At 45.8% G+C, this 19,111-nt stretch overlaps 1 protein-coding gene across 6 annotated transcripts in view; it reads right to left on the bottom strand.

Moving 5' to 3' along the window:
* Window positions 1-6,904: 6,904 nt before the first annotated feature.
* The window catches only part of LOC119276052, a 25,153-nt gene continuing 12,946 nt past the window's right edge, over window positions 6,905-19,111 (bottom strand). For 3 of the 6 annotated variants that reach the window (XM_037557015.1, XM_037557019.1, XM_037557018.1), the window contains 7 exons: window positions 18,031-18,246; window positions 15,618-16,264; window positions 10,042-10,138; window positions 9,892-9,945; window positions 9,687-9,811; window positions 8,310-8,611; window positions 6,905-7,816 (listed from right to left, as the gene is read on the bottom strand). In XM_037557015.1, the coding sequence (XP_037412912.1) occupies window positions 7,188-7,816; window positions 8,310-8,611; window positions 9,687-9,811; window positions 9,892-9,945; window positions 10,042-10,138; window positions 15,618-16,264; window positions 18,031-18,246 (2,070 nt within the window). In that variant the 3' untranslated portion in view covers window positions 6,905-7,187. The remainder of the gene's footprint in view (window positions 7,817-8,309; window positions 8,612-9,686; window positions 9,812-9,891; window positions 9,946-10,041; window positions 10,139-15,617; window positions 16,265-18,030; window positions 18,247-19,111) is intronic. The other 3 variants (XM_037557016.1, XM_037557017.1, XM_037557020.1) reach the window with 3 other exon arrangements.

Genomic DNA, 19,111 nt, shown 5'->3' with positions numbered 1-19,111 from the left:
GCCTCGCCGCAGCCTCCGCCCCGTCGCCCGCCGGTTTCCGCGACCCCGCCGCCCGCTCGCCGCCCCGCCGCCGCAGCGGTCCCGCTTCACTCCCGCATCGGGCGCCGCCCCGCCATGCCCGCTGCCGCCTCCAACGCCCGGCGCCGCCACGCCTCGCCGGAGCGCGCCGCCCGGCCGCCCCGCGAGCTCCCGGCCGCCCCGCGACTCCTCCTCGCCGCCGCCAGATCCGGCCCTCCCCGGCCCCGATCCGGTGCCCCCTCGCCGGCGCCGCCCCATTTCCGGCCGTCTTCCTCTTCTCTGGCCAAGCCCGACCCCGATCCGACGAACCTCGGCAACCGTGCCCGATCTGGATCTGCGAGGTGAAATTTGGCAGTCCCCGTATCTGTGTAATATTTATGCCATGTTCATCGTGCTATATCTCTACATCCGTAGCTTCGTTTCATGCGTGTAATATGTCAAATTGTTCGTCTCGACGAGTACATCATTTCATTCCATTGCATCATATTCATTTGAGGTCATCTAGATGTCTGAATCATTGTTGTAAGAGTGCTTCATAATGTTTTCTGCTGTCTGTTACTAGAACGACCTCTTTTGTCATTTTTGCCATGATTGATGTGTGCATCCTATGAGGTTGATGTCTTCATGTGTTTTGAACTATGCCATGCCATCTTTACAAAGGTGTATGCCATGTATTTTTGTGATCAATGTGGTGACTAGCACAAGCATGCAAACTAGGCATCGTGATGTTGCTGTTTTAGTTCCTGTTCTGCTGTTATTTTCATGCCATGTAAACATGTTGTTACAGAGAGATACATGCATATTTAGAGATACTTCAGTAAGGGTGTTTTGAACAATAGGTTATTGTCTATCCATTAATGCCCTTTGTTGAAATTATGGAGTAGTCTAGCATGTCATTTTCGTGCTCTACTTTTGCTTCAAAATGTTTCCTGGCAGATTGTTTACATCTTATTCAATTTGGCCAAGCTTGCTATAGTTGATCCTTGCATGCTATGGACTTCTTCTTGACTTGGTTTGTTACACAAACATGCCTTCTTGATGATTCTATGCTTATCTTGTCATGCAATGACTTGTGGCGAGTGAATCGAGCTTGTTAAGTAGGGTTCGTGATGTTGCTGTTTTGCTAAGCTGAATCTGTTATTTCGTGATGCTATATAAACATGCTTCTACTAATCATTCTATGCATAATCTGGAGATGTTCTATAAACATGTTTTGATCTACATGTCATCCTCTAACCACACATGCCCCTGGTTGCAATTATAGCTTGCTGTAGCTTGTTCATATCTTGCTCCAAAGTTGCTTTATAATGTTGTTGTCAGCCTGTTAACATTAAGTTCAGTTGTTTCCATGTGTTTTCCTAGTGTTCCATGCACCCTATGACCTTGCTATTGCCTTGCTTAGCTTCACAAATATGCCTTCTTACTGTTGGGTGCCTTGTCATGCCATGTAATGCTCTGTAGTGAGTTGCACAAGCTCATCTACATGCCTTCATAATTATGTTCCTGCCATGTTTGAATCTGTAATATAACTTGCTATGTTTACGTGGGTGCCATCATATTTTCTGATCCTTTTTGGCTCATGGTCAGTAAGGGACTTTTTATCTATGCAATTAGTAGATTCATGCCATGCCTTTGTTTGACATGATAAGTTCCTGTAACATGTTGTTTGATAGCTCTGAACATTGCATCGTGATGTTATTTTCTGCAAAGTCTGAAATTGTTATAACTTGCAATCTTATCATGTGTGTTTGAGCATGTTCTAGTGATTTCTGGAGATAGCTCAGTGTTCATGTTTTGTTGTGCTTTACCTGTACATCATGCCCATGCCTTTTGTTCTCATGTTGGGGTGCTGTAGCATGTTGTTTTGATGCTTGCAATATGCCTAGTTGCTGTTTTGAACAGCTTGTCCTTTAAACTTGTTTCATGTGTGTGTGTTGAACCGTTGCTCCGTTTTGAGTGTGCTCTATATGAAACTTGCTTAGAATTGCATATAGTTTCATATTATCATGTTGCATCCTTGATTTGAGGTGTTTGCTTGATGTTTGGGTGCATTTCGCATCAATGCCATGTTTAACTTGTTTTGCTCATATCTTCTAGGCCGTAGCTCCGAATCTAATGAACTTTATATGTAACTTGACTAGAATCTCGTGTAGATCATCGTTGTGCATCTTAACTTGATGTTTAACTACTTGAACATAAGGTTTATTCAGATCTGGACCAATTTCGAAATATGCATATGAGGACTTACCGGAATTGTTATATGTTGTTCCCGGCCTCATTTAAACTTGCCTTGTTGTGTTGCTCTTGTTTGCATCATCTCTTGCCATGAGTAGCTTCATGTAGCTTTGTCATGCATCATGCTCGTGTGTGCATCATGCCTTGTTCATGTGTGGTGTGTTTACCATGTTGTGTGCTTCTTTTCGATAGTTCCTGTTTCGTTGCGATCGTGAGGATTCGTTCGTCTACGCTTGGTTCGGCTTCATCCGTTCGTCTTCTTCATGGACTCGTTCTTCTTCCTTGCGGGATTTCAGGCAAGATGACCGCTACCCTGGATCTCACTACTATCATTGCTATGCTAGTTGCTTCGTTCTATCGCTATGCTGTGCTACCTATTACCTGTTTATCAAACCATCCCATATTGCCATGAACCTCTAACCTTTGACACCTTTCCCATGCAAACCATTGTTTGGCTATGTTACCGCTTTTGCTCAGCCCCTCTTATAGCGTTGCTAGTTGTAGGTGAAGTTGAAGATTTCTCCATGATGGACAGGATTTTGGTTGGGATATCACAATATCTCTTATATTATTAATGCATCTATATACTTGGTAAAGGGTGGAAGGCTCGGCCTTATGCCTGGTGTTTTGTTCCACTCTTGCCGCCCTAGTTTCCGTCATACCGGTATTATGTTCCCGGATTTTGCGTTCCTTACGCGGTCGGATGATTTATGGGACCCCCTTGACAGTTCGCGTTGAATAAAACTCCTCCAGCAAGGCCCAACATTGGTTTTACCATTCGCCTCACCACCACCTACATTTTCCCTTGGGAGTCGCTCTCTCGAGGGTCATCTTTATTATAGCCCCCCCCCCCCCGGGCCAGTGCTTTTCTAAGTGTTGGTCCGAACCAGAGCCACTTGCAGCGCCACCTCGGGGAAACTTGAGGGTTGGTTTTAGTTGTACTAGTGTTCATCCGGTGTTGCCCTGAGAACGAGATATGTGCAGCTCCTATCGGGATTGTCGGCGCATCGGGCGGTCTTGCTGGTCTTGTTTTACCATTGTCGAAATGTCTTGTAAACCGGGATTCCGAGTCTGATCGGGTCTTCCTGGGAGAAGGTCTATTCCTTCGTTGATCGCGAGAGCTTGTCATGGGCTAAGTTGGGACACCCCTGCAGGGTATAATCTTTCAAAAGCCGTGCCTGCGGTTATAGGCAGATGGGAATTTGTTAATGTCCGGTTGTAGATAACTTGACACCAGATCCGAATTAAAACGCATCAACCGCGTGTGTAGCCGTGATGGTCTCTTCTCGGCGGAGTCCGGGAAGTGAACACGGTTTCTGGGTTATGTTTGACGTAAGTAGGAGTTCAGGATCACTTCTTGATCATTGCTAGCTTCACGACCGTTCTGCTTGCTCTCTTCTCGCTCTTATTTGCGTATGTTAGCCACCATACTTGCTTAGTCGCTGTTGCAGCCTCACCACTTTACCCCTTCCTTTCCCTTTAAGCTTTGCTAGTCTTGATACCCATGATAATGGGATTGCTGAGTCCTCGTGGCTCACAGATTACTACAACAACAGTTGCAGGTACAGGTTTATGCGATGATCATGACGCGAGAGCGATGCTTGCTTGTGTTGAGTTCTTCTGCTTCTTCGATCAGGGGATAGGTTCCAGGTCGGCAGCCTGGGCTAGCAGGGTGGATGTCGTTTGAGTTTCTGTTCGGATTCATCCGTAGTCGGATGATGCTCTGATGTATTGTGATGTTGTATTCGAGTGGTATTGTATGCCTTTTGTATGTATCCCCATCTATTATGTAATGTTGATGTAATGATATCCACCTTGCAAAAGCATTTCAATATGCGGGTCTATCCTTGATGGGACCTTCGAGTTCCTTTTGGATAGGGTCGCATATTGGGCGTGACAATTAACTCCCAGTTGAATCAAGTGATTATTATACCCAGACATTTTGAGTATGTGTTCACTGACAGAACTATTCTCCTCCATCTTGCAGCTATAGAACTTATTGGAGACTTCATATCTCTCAATCCGGGCATTTGCTTGAAATATTAACTTCAACTCCTGGAACATCTCATATGCTCCATGACGTTCAGAACGTCGTTGAAGACCCGGTTCTAAGCCGTAAAGCATGGCACACTGAACTATCGAGTAGTCATCAGCTTTGCTCTGCCAGACATTCTTAACATCGTCAGTTGCATCAGCAGCAGGCCTGGCACCCAGCGGTGCTTCCATGACGTAATTCTTCTGTGCAGCAATGAGGATAATCCTCAGGTTACGGACCCAGTCCGTGTAATTACTGCCATCATCTTTCAACTTTGCTTTCTCAAGGAACGCATTAAAATTCAACGGAACAACAGCACGAGCCATCTATCTACAACAAACATAGACAAGCAAAATACTATCAGGTACTAAGTTCATGATAAATTTAAGTTCAATTAATCATATTACTTAAGAACTCCCACTTAGATAGACATCCCTCTAATCCTCTAAATGATTACGTGATCCATATCAACTACACCATGTCCGATCGTCACGTGAGATGGAGTAGTTTCAACAGTGAACATCAATATGTTGATCATATCTACTATATGATTCACGCTCGACCTTTCGGTCTCCGTGTTCCGAGGCCATATCTGTTATATGCTAGGCTCGTCAAGTTTAACCTGAGTATTCCACGTGTGCAACTGTTTTGCACACGTTGTATTTGAACGTAGAGCCTATCACACCCGATCATCACGTGGTGTCTCAACACGAAGAACTTTCGCAACGGTGCATACTCAGGGAGAACACTTCTTGATAATTTAGTGAGAAATCATCTTAAAATGCTACCGTCAATCAAAGCAAGATAAGATGCATAAAAGATAAACATCACATGCAATCAATATAAGTGATATGATAAGGCCATCATCATCTTGTGCTTGTGATCTCCATCTTCGAAGCACCATCGTGATCACCATCGTCACCGGCGCGACACCTTGATCTCCATAGTAGCATCGTTGTTGTTACGCCATCTATTGCTTCTACGACTATCGCTATCGCTTGGTGATAAAATAAAGCAATTACAGGGCGTTTGCATTTCATACAATAAAGCGACAACCATATGGCTCCTACCAGTTGCCGATAACTTCGGTTACAAAACATGATCATCTCATACAATAAAATATAGCATCACGTCTTGACCATATCACATCACAACATGCCCTGCAAAAACAAGTTAGACATCCTCTACTTTGTTGTTGCAAATTTTACGTGGCTGCTACGGGCTTAGCAAGAACCGTTCTTACCTACGCATCAAAACCACAACAATAGTTCGTCAAGTTAATGATGTTTTAACCTTCGCAAGGACCGGGCGTAGCCACACTCGGTTCAGCTAAAGTGAGAGAGACACACACCCGCCAGTCACCTTTAAGCACGAGTGCTCATAACGGTGGAACCAGTCTCGCGTAAGCGTACACGTAAAGTCGGTCCGCGCCGCTTCATCTCACAATACCGCTGAGCCAAAGTATGACATGCTGGTAAGCAGTATGACTTGTATCGCCCACAACTCACTTGTGTTCTACTCGTGCATATGACATCTACGCATAAAACCTGGCTCTGATACCACTGTTGGGGAACGTAGTAATTTCAAAAAAAAATCCTACGCACACGCAAGATCATGGTGATGCATAGCAACGAGAGGGGAGAGTAATGTCCACGTACCCTCGTAGACCGTAAGCGGAAGCGTTATGACAACGCGGTTGATGTAGTCGTACGTCTTCACGATCCGACCGATCCAAGTACCGAACGTACGGCACCTCCGAGTTCAGCACACGTTCAGCTCGACGACGATCCCCGGACTCCGATCCAGCAAAGTGTCGGGGGTGAGTTCCGTCAACACGACGGCGTCGTGACGATGATGATGTTCTACGGGCGCAGGGCTTCGCCTAAACTCCGCGACGATATGACCAAGGTGGAATATGATGGAAGGGAGCACCGCACACGGCTAAGGAACGATCACGTAGATCAACTTGTTTGTCCTAGGGTGCCCCCCTGCCCCCGTATATATGCCCCCGTATATAAAGGAGGGAGGGGGGAGGTGCGGCCGGCCCCCTAGGGGTGCGCCTGGAGGAGTCCTACTCCCATCGGGAGTAGGACTCCCCCCTCTTGCCTTGGTGGAGAAGGAAAGGGGGGAGGGGAAAGAGGATCGCTGTGGGATACTGCTCGCCACCAAGGGGGTGACGACCCGTCCCTTGCCCATTTGACACCACACCCGGATTTCGATGTGGCGCGTCGCTGAGAGGGTTACGTCCCAACGAAAATCTTTTAGGTTTCATCTCCATAAGAGTGACTGAGTTTTTTACCAAGCCTATCAGAACCCTCCTCCTTTACCCGGGCTTGGAACCGGCGATGTTGAGACAACATAGGCGGAGTTGGCTATCCCTTAGACTATAAATACAAGAAAGAAATCACGCGTAAACCCAACAATGAGAAACTCACATACAGATGAGATGCACACACGACAAGAGGTCACATACCACATGAGGGGCAAATAGGTCCTTTCAGATGTCATTTAACACCGTTAGGGCTTAAAATTGGTAGTGTGTCATAAAGGAAATTTAGTGTTGGTGTTCAATAAGGGAAAAAATTCAGTCAAATAAGACAATATTTCAAGACAATGTTAAATAAGGAATTCTCTCTAATTAATGAGCTTGCCTCCTCTTTCAAAAAATAAAGTTATTTTATCAAAAAAGAAAAAAGTTCTACATGCTTGCATAGCATCTGACCGGCATCCAGATGATAGAAACAGGTCAAGATCTTTACAGCATTCTTGCATAGCATCGATCAGCCATTTGGATAAAACAGTTGATAGAAACAGGTCATGATGTTTACAACATACCTGTCACCGCAATAACCAGAGTCTAACATCTATTGAGATCAAGTGGTCAGTCGGTGCCATGATGTTATACGGGCAACGTTCTAAGCAACTGAAGAGCACGATTCCAGTGTGGGCTTTCCACATGGACAATTCGCTTCAAAAGAGGCACTGCTCCAGCAGCAATTATTGGCGGGTGATTCTCTGGATCCAAGCTTAGGTTATACAAGACAGCTAAACTAGCTTCCAGTACATCTCCTTCACCCTCTTCAAGCATCTTTACCAGCGGAAATATGCCTCCAGCTGTGGCAACTGCTGTTGTGTATTCCATGACACCTCCAGATATTATCCTGTTCAGCTCTATTACAGCTTTTCTTTTCTTTTCAGAAGAAAATGAAGTCATCATCTGCTCAACTAGCCTGGGAATAGTATGGTATATAGTTATCTCCATGCCTATATCACCAACACTCCGATCAACCAAGCCCCTTGATTCTAGCTTAATGAGGCATGCTGTGACCCAATCCTTTGACTGTAGGAGAACACTGGACTGGAGCGTTCTTCTTAACAGAGCAACAATTCTCACACTATTTATGCTGCGAGCAAAAATATCAAAGTTCAATAACTTAGTGAGTAACCTCACAGTTGCACCGACGGCCTGGCTGACTTCAACCATAATAGTAGGAGGCTCATCAAGATTCTCAGGATTGCATGTTGTCCCTGTTATATAGCACACAAAAATACAAAATTACTTCACAGAAGCTGTGTATATGTGATGGCATTATTTATAGACTGCAAGCACACACACTAAAAGGGAAGCATTGTTTGACCAATAATACCAGTCAGCAAAAAACTTTTAAGCAAAACATTCAATAGAAAAATTGGTTCAATAGCATCAATCTTGGTAAAATTTTATTTATGTCTGATGTATTTACCACACAAAATATCACTAGAAGCTATCTTTCGCATCTAAACAAAAATTAGGTTACATCACCACACCAAAGCAATAAGTGCACGATGATTATGTACAACCGAATGGCCTTATTCATTTGCTCCTGTAAGACTCACGAAGCTATCTTCCTTCCACTTTTGACTTCAGAGTGGAAGTAACCAAATTCAAAACTCGATCTATTTGGTGACTGGTTACAAAATAAGTCAAGAAGTCTGCATTTGCATCTGTAATGTTTATGCATAAATGAATCAAACTAATTACCATGAATAACCCCCATTTCTAGAACAGCTTCAATTACTGACTCGGTGCGGGCAGCAGTCATTGCAGTGCCATGTTGCTCACAAGCTGCTAAATGCTCCAGGAGAGTAGCACATTTTTCTTGCAGGCTTGGAGATGATTCCTTGAGAACTTTGATTAAGCGTGAGATGACATCAAAGTCAAAGATTGAATTGCTACAACTGTTACAGTCATCAGTAACCGATGTTAATAGCATTAATCGAGGTAATAGAAACACATCAGCAGGTCCACCACAGATGATAAAATCAATTCTCTGTACGCACTTTCTGGAGAAATAATTACAGACGATTTAGTGTATTACATTAGCTTCAGCGGAGAACATGGCTACAGAATCTGTCATTAAACTAGTACTCCCTCCGTCCGGAAATATTTGTCTTCAAAATGAATAAAATTGATGTATCTATAACTAAAATAAGTCTAGATACAACCATTTCGAGGACAAGTATTTCCGGACGGAGGGAGTATCAACTTCATGGATTCAATCTACAAATGTAATTATTCTACAGTATGCAAGTTTGAAAAGTATAAAATGATATAACTCTTGCTCCTAGTTCTTGTAAACAGCTTGCTATGACATGGATTCAAGCTTTTCCAAGAAGAAGACTTCTTTCACCAGAAAAAGTACAACTCCCATCAAAATAATATACTTTTACTCCTGTCCCAGTTAAATGTGATACAGTACCAAGAATTATTATCTTTCTGTCGATAACCCAAATCACTACTGTGTATTGAATAGGAGTGCTGAAATGATATTGAGCAATGAAGTAATTTTTTTTCCGAAAAGGGGGTTTACCCCAGCCTCTGCATCAGAAAGATGCATACGGCCCATATTATTAATAAAAGAAAGATCCAGCAACAGTCTCCAAGTCTCGCAGCAGGAAGTAAACAAATGCTCACAAGAGCGAAACAAAAAAAGGCAAAGCCACAACCGGCTGGCAAATAAAAATAGGAGCACTACATGCCTATCCTATTACATGACCGCCATCCAAACCGGTTGAAAATATCCCGAGCTACCATCTCCCATCGGGTAGACGCAGTAACCAAATGATATTGAGCGATGAAGTAATGTGTACAGGGTAATAATAAAGGCATTAATTAGTAGAAAAGCTTAGGTAGTCCATTTCATTTGTGATTTCAGAGACCCCAGTGCTTAACCTCAATTGTTAGGAGTACCGTTGACAGATTTAATATGAGGACCATAATTCTATAGAGAAACTTCATGTGTGCATGAAGCTAAAACATCACTTGCTTACAGATAGAGAGGGCAAAAAGTGACAGTTTGTTTTTGTGAACTTCACTGAAGTAAATGATATTCAGGAATCTAACAAGGCTTGAACGAACCTATCCAACTCGTCTTGTTTCAACAAATTTTGGGACGTTCCATTGAGCTCACCATCTACATTACCTTGACTGCACTTCTCATCGTCCACTATATCCTCAGACCCAGTACTAGCATAGTAATCAGGCTGATAAATTTGAAATATTGTAATTCAGGTTCGTTGAAACACAATAAAGTACAATTGACATATTAAGAAGCCTAACTAACCGCAGTAATCATGCTGACCTCCATATCAAGTATTCGAGTAAGTATATGGATTATCTGAATCATAACTGCCAAGTTAGTACGTGATAATGGCAATATTACACTGGAATTTTAAAAGTTAAACTGATAATATTAAAGGTTGTGAGTTGTGACCTTCTCCAATTGTTCTACTGGGGTATCTGAATCCTTCAGTACATTTACAAGCAGCTCTCGGCCATCTTCTACTCTGATCTTCTCACAAACTTTGGAACTATGTAAAAAAAGGAGAAATAAAGAACATTGATTGTCATCAAAGGAAAACATATGTAATGCAAAATCATAAACCTATCAGAATTTTGTAGAAATAATAACTGATCATGTTGCACCCATATCAACCCTATATGATATCTGGTCGGCGGCGGCGGCGGCGGTCGGCCGTCCTTCTCCTCCGGCAGCAAGGGCTGCGGTCGGCACAGGTCGCGGGCGGCTGCCTCTTCTCCGGCGCGGGCTGGCGAAGGTGGCGGCACGGCAGCGGTATGTTCGACCCCCTCCTCTACGGTCGTCGTGGCGCATGAATCGGCTGTTGGTGGCGGCTCCTCTTGCGCTCTGGTTTGGCTCGGCTGGCCGGTGGGTGGCATGGGCGCCGTGATTTGGAGGTGCCAGATGGGGCGTCTTGGGTGGCTGCAGCTCGGCTGGCCGCCGGCGTTTCCCCTGCTCAGATCTAGCTGACGGCCGCTCTTGCCAAAGGAGCTTGTTCGGGTTGGAAAGAGGGGTCTTTGCTGCCCCTTCACTGGTTGACGATGTCAGTGTACGGCGGCGGCGGTCGAGGGGTGGTCTCGAATGCCGGGGCGGCAGCCTCGGTGGTGGGAGACGCGATGCTCGTGGGCGGAGCTCGCGGCTCGGATGTTGGCCGGTTACCATGGTCGTGCGGGCAGCGTGGTAACTTGCGTACGACGGTCGGTGGCGGTGGTTCTGCAGCGTGCTTGCGGCACTCCGTCTCGGAGGCGAAGAGGGCTTACCGGGTGAAAACCCTTTCTGGCTTTGCTAGGACGGCGGCGGCGGCGCCTACGGGCGTCATCTCCTTCTTGAAGGTGTCGCCGTGGTTCCTCTTCTTCCTCCGTGTTGCTCCGGGGGAAACCTCGATCCCTTGATCGGGCGGTGGCGGTACTTAGGTGCCATGACCTTGTTGAAGCTCCGCCTTGGAGTAATCGGTTCGTCGTGCAACGCTCCGGCTCTTCGCAGTGATTCTTTCACGGTTGAGGCCTCCGGCGACTTCAAGCGGGGCTCTCTCTTCCTTCCTGTAGATGGCTTGGAGTTGTGTGGGGTGGTGTAGCTGTTCTCAACATTCTTGTATCTTGCCCTGTGTGTGTTGGTGTGGAGTTGTATGAGGTTGGTTGTAACTGGATCATTGCTTTATATATAAACCGGGGCGAAAGCCTTTTTCGGTACACACTGTAAAATACCATGCATAAGATATTCGACATAATTAGAACAAACGCCACCTCTGCGAATATTCTTCACCACCTTGAATTTGTCCATGCGTCAAACCGCCATGTACGTTATGGATTACTTATGTTGGCCATAGGATTCAGAATCGGACTGACCTACACAACAGTATGAACCAAAGGAAGAGGGCTCAATTTGGATTACTTATGTTGGCCGGAGGATTCACGAGTGAATACAACGTCACGGGAGGCTGCACCGGGATCTCGTGCTCCTTCTGTAGGCAGCCGGCCAGGTCCGTACGCGAATGGTCTTCTTACTCCCCAGGTCCGGCTCAGGTCAAGCCATCGAGGAGTGCATACTGGTACATCGGGTGCTCTCTTGCTTGGAGGAGTTGGATCTGTCGATCTAGCCAGGTGACCAAGATATCTAGCAGGGCGAGCCTCGCCCAATGAGCCACAACACCTCATTGTGGAGAAGCCGGATGTCATGCAACCTAGTGGCGGTCAGCTTCGCTCCCCAGAACATCAACCGGTTCGGCGCTCCGGTGGTGTATGGAAGGAGTCCTTGATGCCCGGTGTACGTCCGGATGTCGGTGCAATAGAACCAATTTGGCTGCCACTTCTTGACAGTGTCTGGCTGCGCCAACTTGAGTACTTGTCCTTGGGCTTCAGCTGGATGCCAGCTCCACCTCTGATGGACAGGTGGTTGCGGCTCTTGTGCACCTTCACCATAAAGAGCTTCATCCAAAGGCCGAAATGGGGCAGAGACCCCAAGAAACACTCGCATAGCATAATGAAGCACGCGATGTGCAGAATGCCGTTGGGCTTGAGGTTGTGCACCTGGTTGTCTTAGAGCATCTCCAACAGCAGCACTAAAATAGGGCGGTTTCTGCATCACCTCAGCCAAAAAAGGAGCTCCAACAGCAGCCCTAAACACATATTTTTGTGGTCCCACTTTAGGGCTGCCCAAAAAACCAGCTCAAGGTGATGCAAATTTCGATCACGCAGCCGGCTGCCCAAACACAAAAACGGCTGCGACCCACATGCCGCACGCACCTGAAACCTCCCAACCGCTCCCTCCCGCGCGTCATGTTCTCTACCACGAGCCGCCACCGCCTAAACCCACTGCCGCACCATCGAATCCACCGCCGTCGTGCCTCGCCGCCGTGGATCCAGCACCCTCCTCCTTTCTCCGGCCACCGGCACTGCCGTATCCACCACCACTGCCGCCGCCAAATCCGCGGCCTGCCACCGCCAAATCCGCAGCTTGCCTCCACGAAATCCCACTGCCCCGCCACTGAATCAGACAGACGCCATCGACCCTCGCCACCGCAGATCCAGCTCCTACCGCCTCCCCCCGCCCCTCTCGACCCCTCTCGACCGTCAGAGCCACCATCAGGATACCGCCACGCCGTCCGAAGATCGAAAGATCGCGGAGAGATCTGTTTCTTGGGTTACCAACTCTCGGCCTAGCGGCGGAGAGGAGGGGGATGTTGGTACGTAGAAACCTTAGCTCTAGAATGACCTATAAAGTATCTGATGCCCCGGTTGAATGGAGTTTTTTGAGAGCCATCCTTCTTAGGTTGGGCTTCTCCTTGGCATGGGTGGAGATGGTTATGCAGTGTGTGAGTACAGTAAGATACCATGTCAGGTTTAATAATTTTGAGACGGACGAGATTATACCCACTAGGGCGCTTTGGCAGGGGGGCCCTCTCCCCTTGTTCCTTCTGTGTACTTCGCAATATTCACAATATGCGGAAGTCCTTGGCAATATTCTGAAAAGGTACTGTGTAGCTTCGAGCCAGCTAGTACGTGAAAGCAATTTCTCTATTTATTTCGGTCCTAATACTGAAATTACAACCAAGGCCGAAGTTTGTCAGATATTGAACATTCTCACCGAGTCATTGTCAGATAAGTATCTAAGTTTACCATTGATGGTGGACCTGGAAAGTTCGGACTGTTTTATGCATCTTATTGATCGGGTCTGTCAAATGGTGAATGGTTGGAAAGAGAAGACCTTGTCCCCAGGTAGCAAGGAGGTGCTTCTGAAAGCGGTTGCTCAAGCAATCCCAACATATGCAATGTCTGTCTTTAGGCTCCCAAATACAATCTGCAAGGGAATCACCGACGCGATGGCGCAATATTGGTGGGGTGATGATGAAAACCAAAGAAGAATGCACTGGCTAGCATGGTGGCAAATGTATATTCCAAAGGAGAAAGGAGGAATGGGATTCAGAGATTTATGTAGCTTTAATAACGCTCTGCTAGCGAAGCAAGTTTGGCGACTGATTGAGAATAATGATTCTTTATGTGCTAAAATTCTTAGGACCAAATATTATCCTGATGGCAATATCTTGTCAGCAAAGTTGAAGAAGGGCTCTTCATATGTTTGGCAAAGTATATGCTCGGGTATTGAAACCTTTAACCAAGGTTGTATTTGGAGAACTGGGAATCGTTTAACAGTCAATATTTGGGATGATCCATGGATTCCTACTAGTTTGGGATATTTTTTGGTAAGTTGATGCTCACAGAATTCTACGAATTCCGCTACCTAATGGGGAGATGGAGGATTTTGTCGCTTCGCAGTACACAAAGTCGCATAACTTTTCTGTACGATCAGCCTATTACCTGGAGTGGAATAGTTGGTATGGAAGCAAGTTTGAAGGAAGCAACATCTAGGGTGGCTCAGCTATCAACCCAATCTGGAAGCTACTATGGAAACTGAAAGTCCCAGGCAAAATTAAGGTTCATGTGTGGCGGACGTTACATGGAGTTATTCCGTGTTAATCTATTCTTGCTAACCGGCATATGAAAACTAATACTGCATGCCCTGGAGTTATTCCGTGTCAATCTATTATTGCTAACCGGCATATGAAAACTAATACTGCATGCCCTGTGTGTCAGGAACGTACTGAAGATATCGTCATGCTATGTTTGAATGTGGTCGAGCGCACAAAGTTTGGGAGAACCTAGGTTTATTGGAGAAAGTGGAAAAAGCTCTCAACTTTGATATGGCTGGCTCTGCTATACTAGATGAATTGATTTGTAGTTCGAGTGATGATCCATTATATCTTGCTCAAATCCCTGTACCATGTTTGATAGTGGTGGCTAGCTGGTTTTTATGGTGGGAAAGACGACAGTGTGCAAAAGGAGAGAAGATCACGATGCCTGATCGTTCTGCCTTATCAATACAAGCTCTTGCATTGAACTTTCACCGGGCGGCTACTATAGGTCATCCGGCAAAGGACGTGATGTGGGCTAGACCACCACTGGGTACAGTCAAATTGAATGTTGACGCATCACTTGAATATGAAAGGAATATAGCTTCCACTGGCATAATTCTGAGAGATGTTGCTGGAGATTTCATCGCAGCAGAGATCTGCTACTTGGGGCCAACAATAGATGCATATACAGCAGAAGCTTTGGAGATGAAGAAGGGGTTGCAACTTGCAGATTCTTTGGGCATTCATGATCTGCTGGTTCACTCTGATTGTGCAGAATTGGTTAAGGAGATTCACAAAGGAGCAGTTAATTCAGTAGCAGCCGGCAACTGGCTATATAAGATTGCCATGTCATCAAGAGCTAGCATATCATTCACTCATATCTTAGGCTAGTGATTTTTTTCACTTTCTCTCTTTCTCTTTCCTCTCATTTACTCATTCTACCTAGGAGCACGTGTAGAGGCTGGCTCTTGCATTAGAGCCCACTCTCTCCCTTTTTGCTTGTCTCTCTCCTCCACCTAGGCAAAAATGCCATGTAAGCGGGCTTATAGCCCACTATTGTCTTCCTCTTAAAGATTGTTTTGATACTTGTAATAATTTTGGGCATGTTGTTATTGAGCATTGCGCGCGCGAGTCGAATCGCGTGGCTCCTGAGCTAGCTAGAAGGGCTAGGGTTGATCCTCCGTGTGTGTGTCGACGGACGAACCTCCCTCTTTTATTCATAGTCTTATGGTGGATGATGTATCTTTATTTGAGATGAAATAAAAATAGCCATGATGGCATTTCCTCAACAAAAAAAGTATCTGATGTCCCCGAGAGGGTCCCTAGCTCGCCTAATATACCTAGCCGAGCTAGGGTCACATGACTCGAGCCAGCTTGTCTGTGGGTTCGTGCCCTTCGGTCCAACCAAACCATGCCACGCGTCGGCGGCCTTCTTCCAGGTCTTCCCAGCCGCAACCCCCGAGCAGACTCCCAGACCTATGCGGTTGGGTTGGAGCCGTGTGCCAACCGAGGGCTAAGGTCTCGAAAATGAAAAAAAGAGAAGGACAAAAAACATGTTTGAATAAAGAGAAGACAATAATACCTGACACTTAGTTTTTCCAATGCATAAGCACTCGCTTCTCTGACAGGTACATCATTATGCATCAGCAACTGAAGTAAAGATTTCACAGCCCCAGCTTCCATGAATGAAGTGCGCATGTGTTCATTTACTGATGCATCACCGATTGCATGAGCAGCCTTTGCAATTGCAGAGACATCTTGGAGACCAATTATTAAAACTAGCCGTGCAACACCATCTATCCAAGGTAAGATGGTGTAGTGATCATTCCTTTGAGATCCAGATTGTTCTTTCCCTTCATAATCAAACTCAATAGCTCCAACGCGTGCAAGAAATTGCTGATTAGAACGCCCTATCATAGCATTAATTTTAGCTTCATCTGGTTCTGCTTTCTTCTCATTTGGAATCAGGCCAAGAAGCAATTCAGTTGCACCATATTTTGAAGGCCGAGAACTCCGTTGAATTTCCGAGCCATCAGGAAAAGAGGGCCATGAATGAGGTTGAGGTCTGAAGGCTTTATAAGCGGATGAGCCAACCAGAGGAATCCGGACTAGACCCTGATCCACTATAAGGGCATGGTAACTATCATCCGTGGATAGTTCCACGAGCGAACTTCTAGCTTCCTTTCTGATAATTTTATAATCATCGTCTTTGGTTTGCAGAAGATGAACCTAAAAACAATTTGAAGATAAATTTAAAGGAATGCTAACAAGTATATTTAAGCAAATGATATTGGTAGACTGTAACCCAAATAGGTAACCCACTAAGATTTTAACATAGATTGCAAATACAAATGAAATAACGACAGTTGTCAATGTAGCTAATGGAAAATTTAATATCCAGCAAGAAAAGATACACATTTGAGAACTTCATATGCACCAACAGGAAGTTCAGGCACTGGATGAAGACGAAATAACAGAGTTTAGAGAACGTACATCTGCCATAAGAATCTCATACAAAATAAGTGCCCAAAATCAAAATAATGAATATTACTTGTACTTGATAAATTACCACTTGAAGGATTACCCAACCACATGTTTGGCTGGATACCCCCTTGAATTCCTTACACTTTTTATTGGTGGATGATGTAAAAATAATTTGAAGCTACTGAAGCCTGGTTTATGCTAAAAAATTGTAGCAACGACAATTCAGCACGGTGCTAGTGCAAAGTAAATATGTAATTTCATATTACTTTGAAGAGGACAGATGTATATTGGGTAGGCTCAAACAAGTTGGGGTAGGCTCTTGGGTGAAATTACATATTTACTTTGCATGCCGTAGAGCAGAAGTGACCGATGGCGACACCACTGCTCTGGTGAAAGTGATCTTCAGGTACAGAAACGTGGCGACCAAAGGTGACATGAGCGTGACGGACAAGGACACCATGGTAAAGAGGCCAGAGCACGCGTCGGAATGGTCGGTGGAGGTGGAACCAAGGCGAGCCCGTGTGGAGGCCGGTAGGACATTGTCGCAGCGCAGGCGGCTCTGGAGCAGGGCAAGCACCAGGAGGCGGTGGAGATATCAGAGAGCCGTCAGCTGGCACAGGAGCAGATGGAGGCGGCAGGGGACGGCAACCCCGTGATGGTGTTGCTGGGGCCAAGCTGCACGACATGCAGAGGCGCTGAACCGGCACAGCTACTTACGGCCAGAGCGGGCATACATGCTCGCCGGCATGAGCGCGCACATGCAGCAACGCGCCACCTCTAGGCAGATGTATATGCCAGAGGACGAACAGACGTCAGTGTCGGCAGGAGACGACGTTGTCATAAGCGACGGAAGCCATGCGTGCTATGTTGATGCGCTCGTGAAAGGCGCGGGAGGTGTCAGCCGAGCAAGTACACATTGCAGAGCGGGCAGACACCTTGGCCATGCAGGATACTGGTTAGCCTTCTAGGAATCCTAGTATAAAATTCTATGGATTTACATATTAGACATGTAGTGGTGCCTGGTCAAGTGGCTAGCTCATAAGGATGTGGCACATGAGGTACTCAGTTTGAACCCCAAAAGACGCCCCTTTTTCCTTCCTAGTTCTCCACCCCACATGCTGACAAGCAGGCACCACGTAGCCAGGGTTAATGATACATACCTAATTAGCACTGTATTTGCACGGTCACACAAGTTTTGGAACCGGTTCACTGTATTTTTCAACTTCATGCACCAAAGTGATCATCACACGCAACTTCATGTACCACCAATGTATTTGATTCTGAAATAAATTGCATTTGTTTGCATACATCCACTTGAGATTATTTTAAGATAGACTACTAATATTTGATATTATTACAATATGAGGACTATTCCATTGCAGAGTAATAAACTTATGCGCAGAGCATCCATGGTAAGAGTGACTTAAAGTTCTGGCACAGGTTAATGTGATGCAAGCATGTGTAGACATTAATTGATTATTTAACAAGAACAAAATTGAGCCACAACTTACCAGTTTTGGAATTACACCAGCTTCGACCAGAGCTCCATGATAAGAATGACTTAAAGTTAAATATGATGTGATACTAGCAGCAACTTCTTTCACTTTTATGTCTTCATCATCTAGGAACCTAACTATTGGTATTAGCATATCACTCCCCAAAAGCTTGTATCTCAAATTTTCATCAATAGAAAAGTTCCAAATGGTACACAAACACTGCTCCTTTATCTGCAAGAGAAATAAAGAATGTATGTCTAGAGAAGTCATTACGTAGTTCAAGATTCTTCCATAATGAAGTTTATCTGCCTGTGTCATGTGGGGCATCCCCTATAGGCGTAGGGAAAGCCAGACGAGTCAGGCTAGGGCTGGCAACCAATCCAATCAAGGATTCGGACCTACTTAATTAAAGAAAGTAGGAGTCAGTTATAGGGAGTCCTAGTTTTTTTTTAACCTGAATAGGGAGTCCTAGTTGTGTACGTATAGGAATCAGCAGTCAGCATTAGGAAAGTACAAGTCAAAGTTTTGCATTTGGAGTCTGTAATGCAACCTCTACATAAGGAGGCAGCCATGTGACACCTAGGCATCGAGAACAGTATAAGAGCATCTCCAACAGCTTAGCCTAAAAATGAGCCGAATACCTAAGACCTGAAAAATTAGGCTTTTTGCCTCAAAAAAGGGCTCCAACAGACCTTTATGGGTTGCTAAAAATTTAGGCTATAGCCTATATTTTACTATCCGATTGGTAAATATAGGCTTCCATTAGTCCAAAGCCTAAAACCAAAATCACGGCCACAGCAAAGCAACCACCGTGTGGTGAAGTTTCACCGCCACCGCGCCGACCGATTCCGGCCGCCGGCTACCCTGAGCCCCACCGCCAACGCGCCGCCCAATTCTGCCACATGACCGCCCCGAGCTCAGAAGGCACCATCCGGTCCCGCTGATTCCAATCGTCCCCTAGCCACGTCGTCACCCAAGATGAGCCCCAAAGCCTCATCGCCGCCCACCGAGCTCAATTAGGAGCCGGACCACGACGCACGCGCAACGGCAGCGACCCCCGCTGAGTCGGGCCGAGTTGTTGGCGCTCGGACACCGC

The sequence above is a fragment of the Triticum dicoccoides genome, chromosome 3B (assembly GCF_002162155.2).
Source record: "Triticum dicoccoides isolate Atlit2015 ecotype Zavitan chromosome 3B, WEW_v2.0, whole genome shotgun sequence".
In the NCBI taxonomy this organism is placed as follows: Eukaryota; Viridiplantae; Streptophyta; class Magnoliopsida; order Poales; family Poaceae; genus Triticum; species Triticum dicoccoides.
Note: the sequence above shows the minus strand (reverse complement) of the source record. Positions and strands in the feature narration are given on the sequence as shown.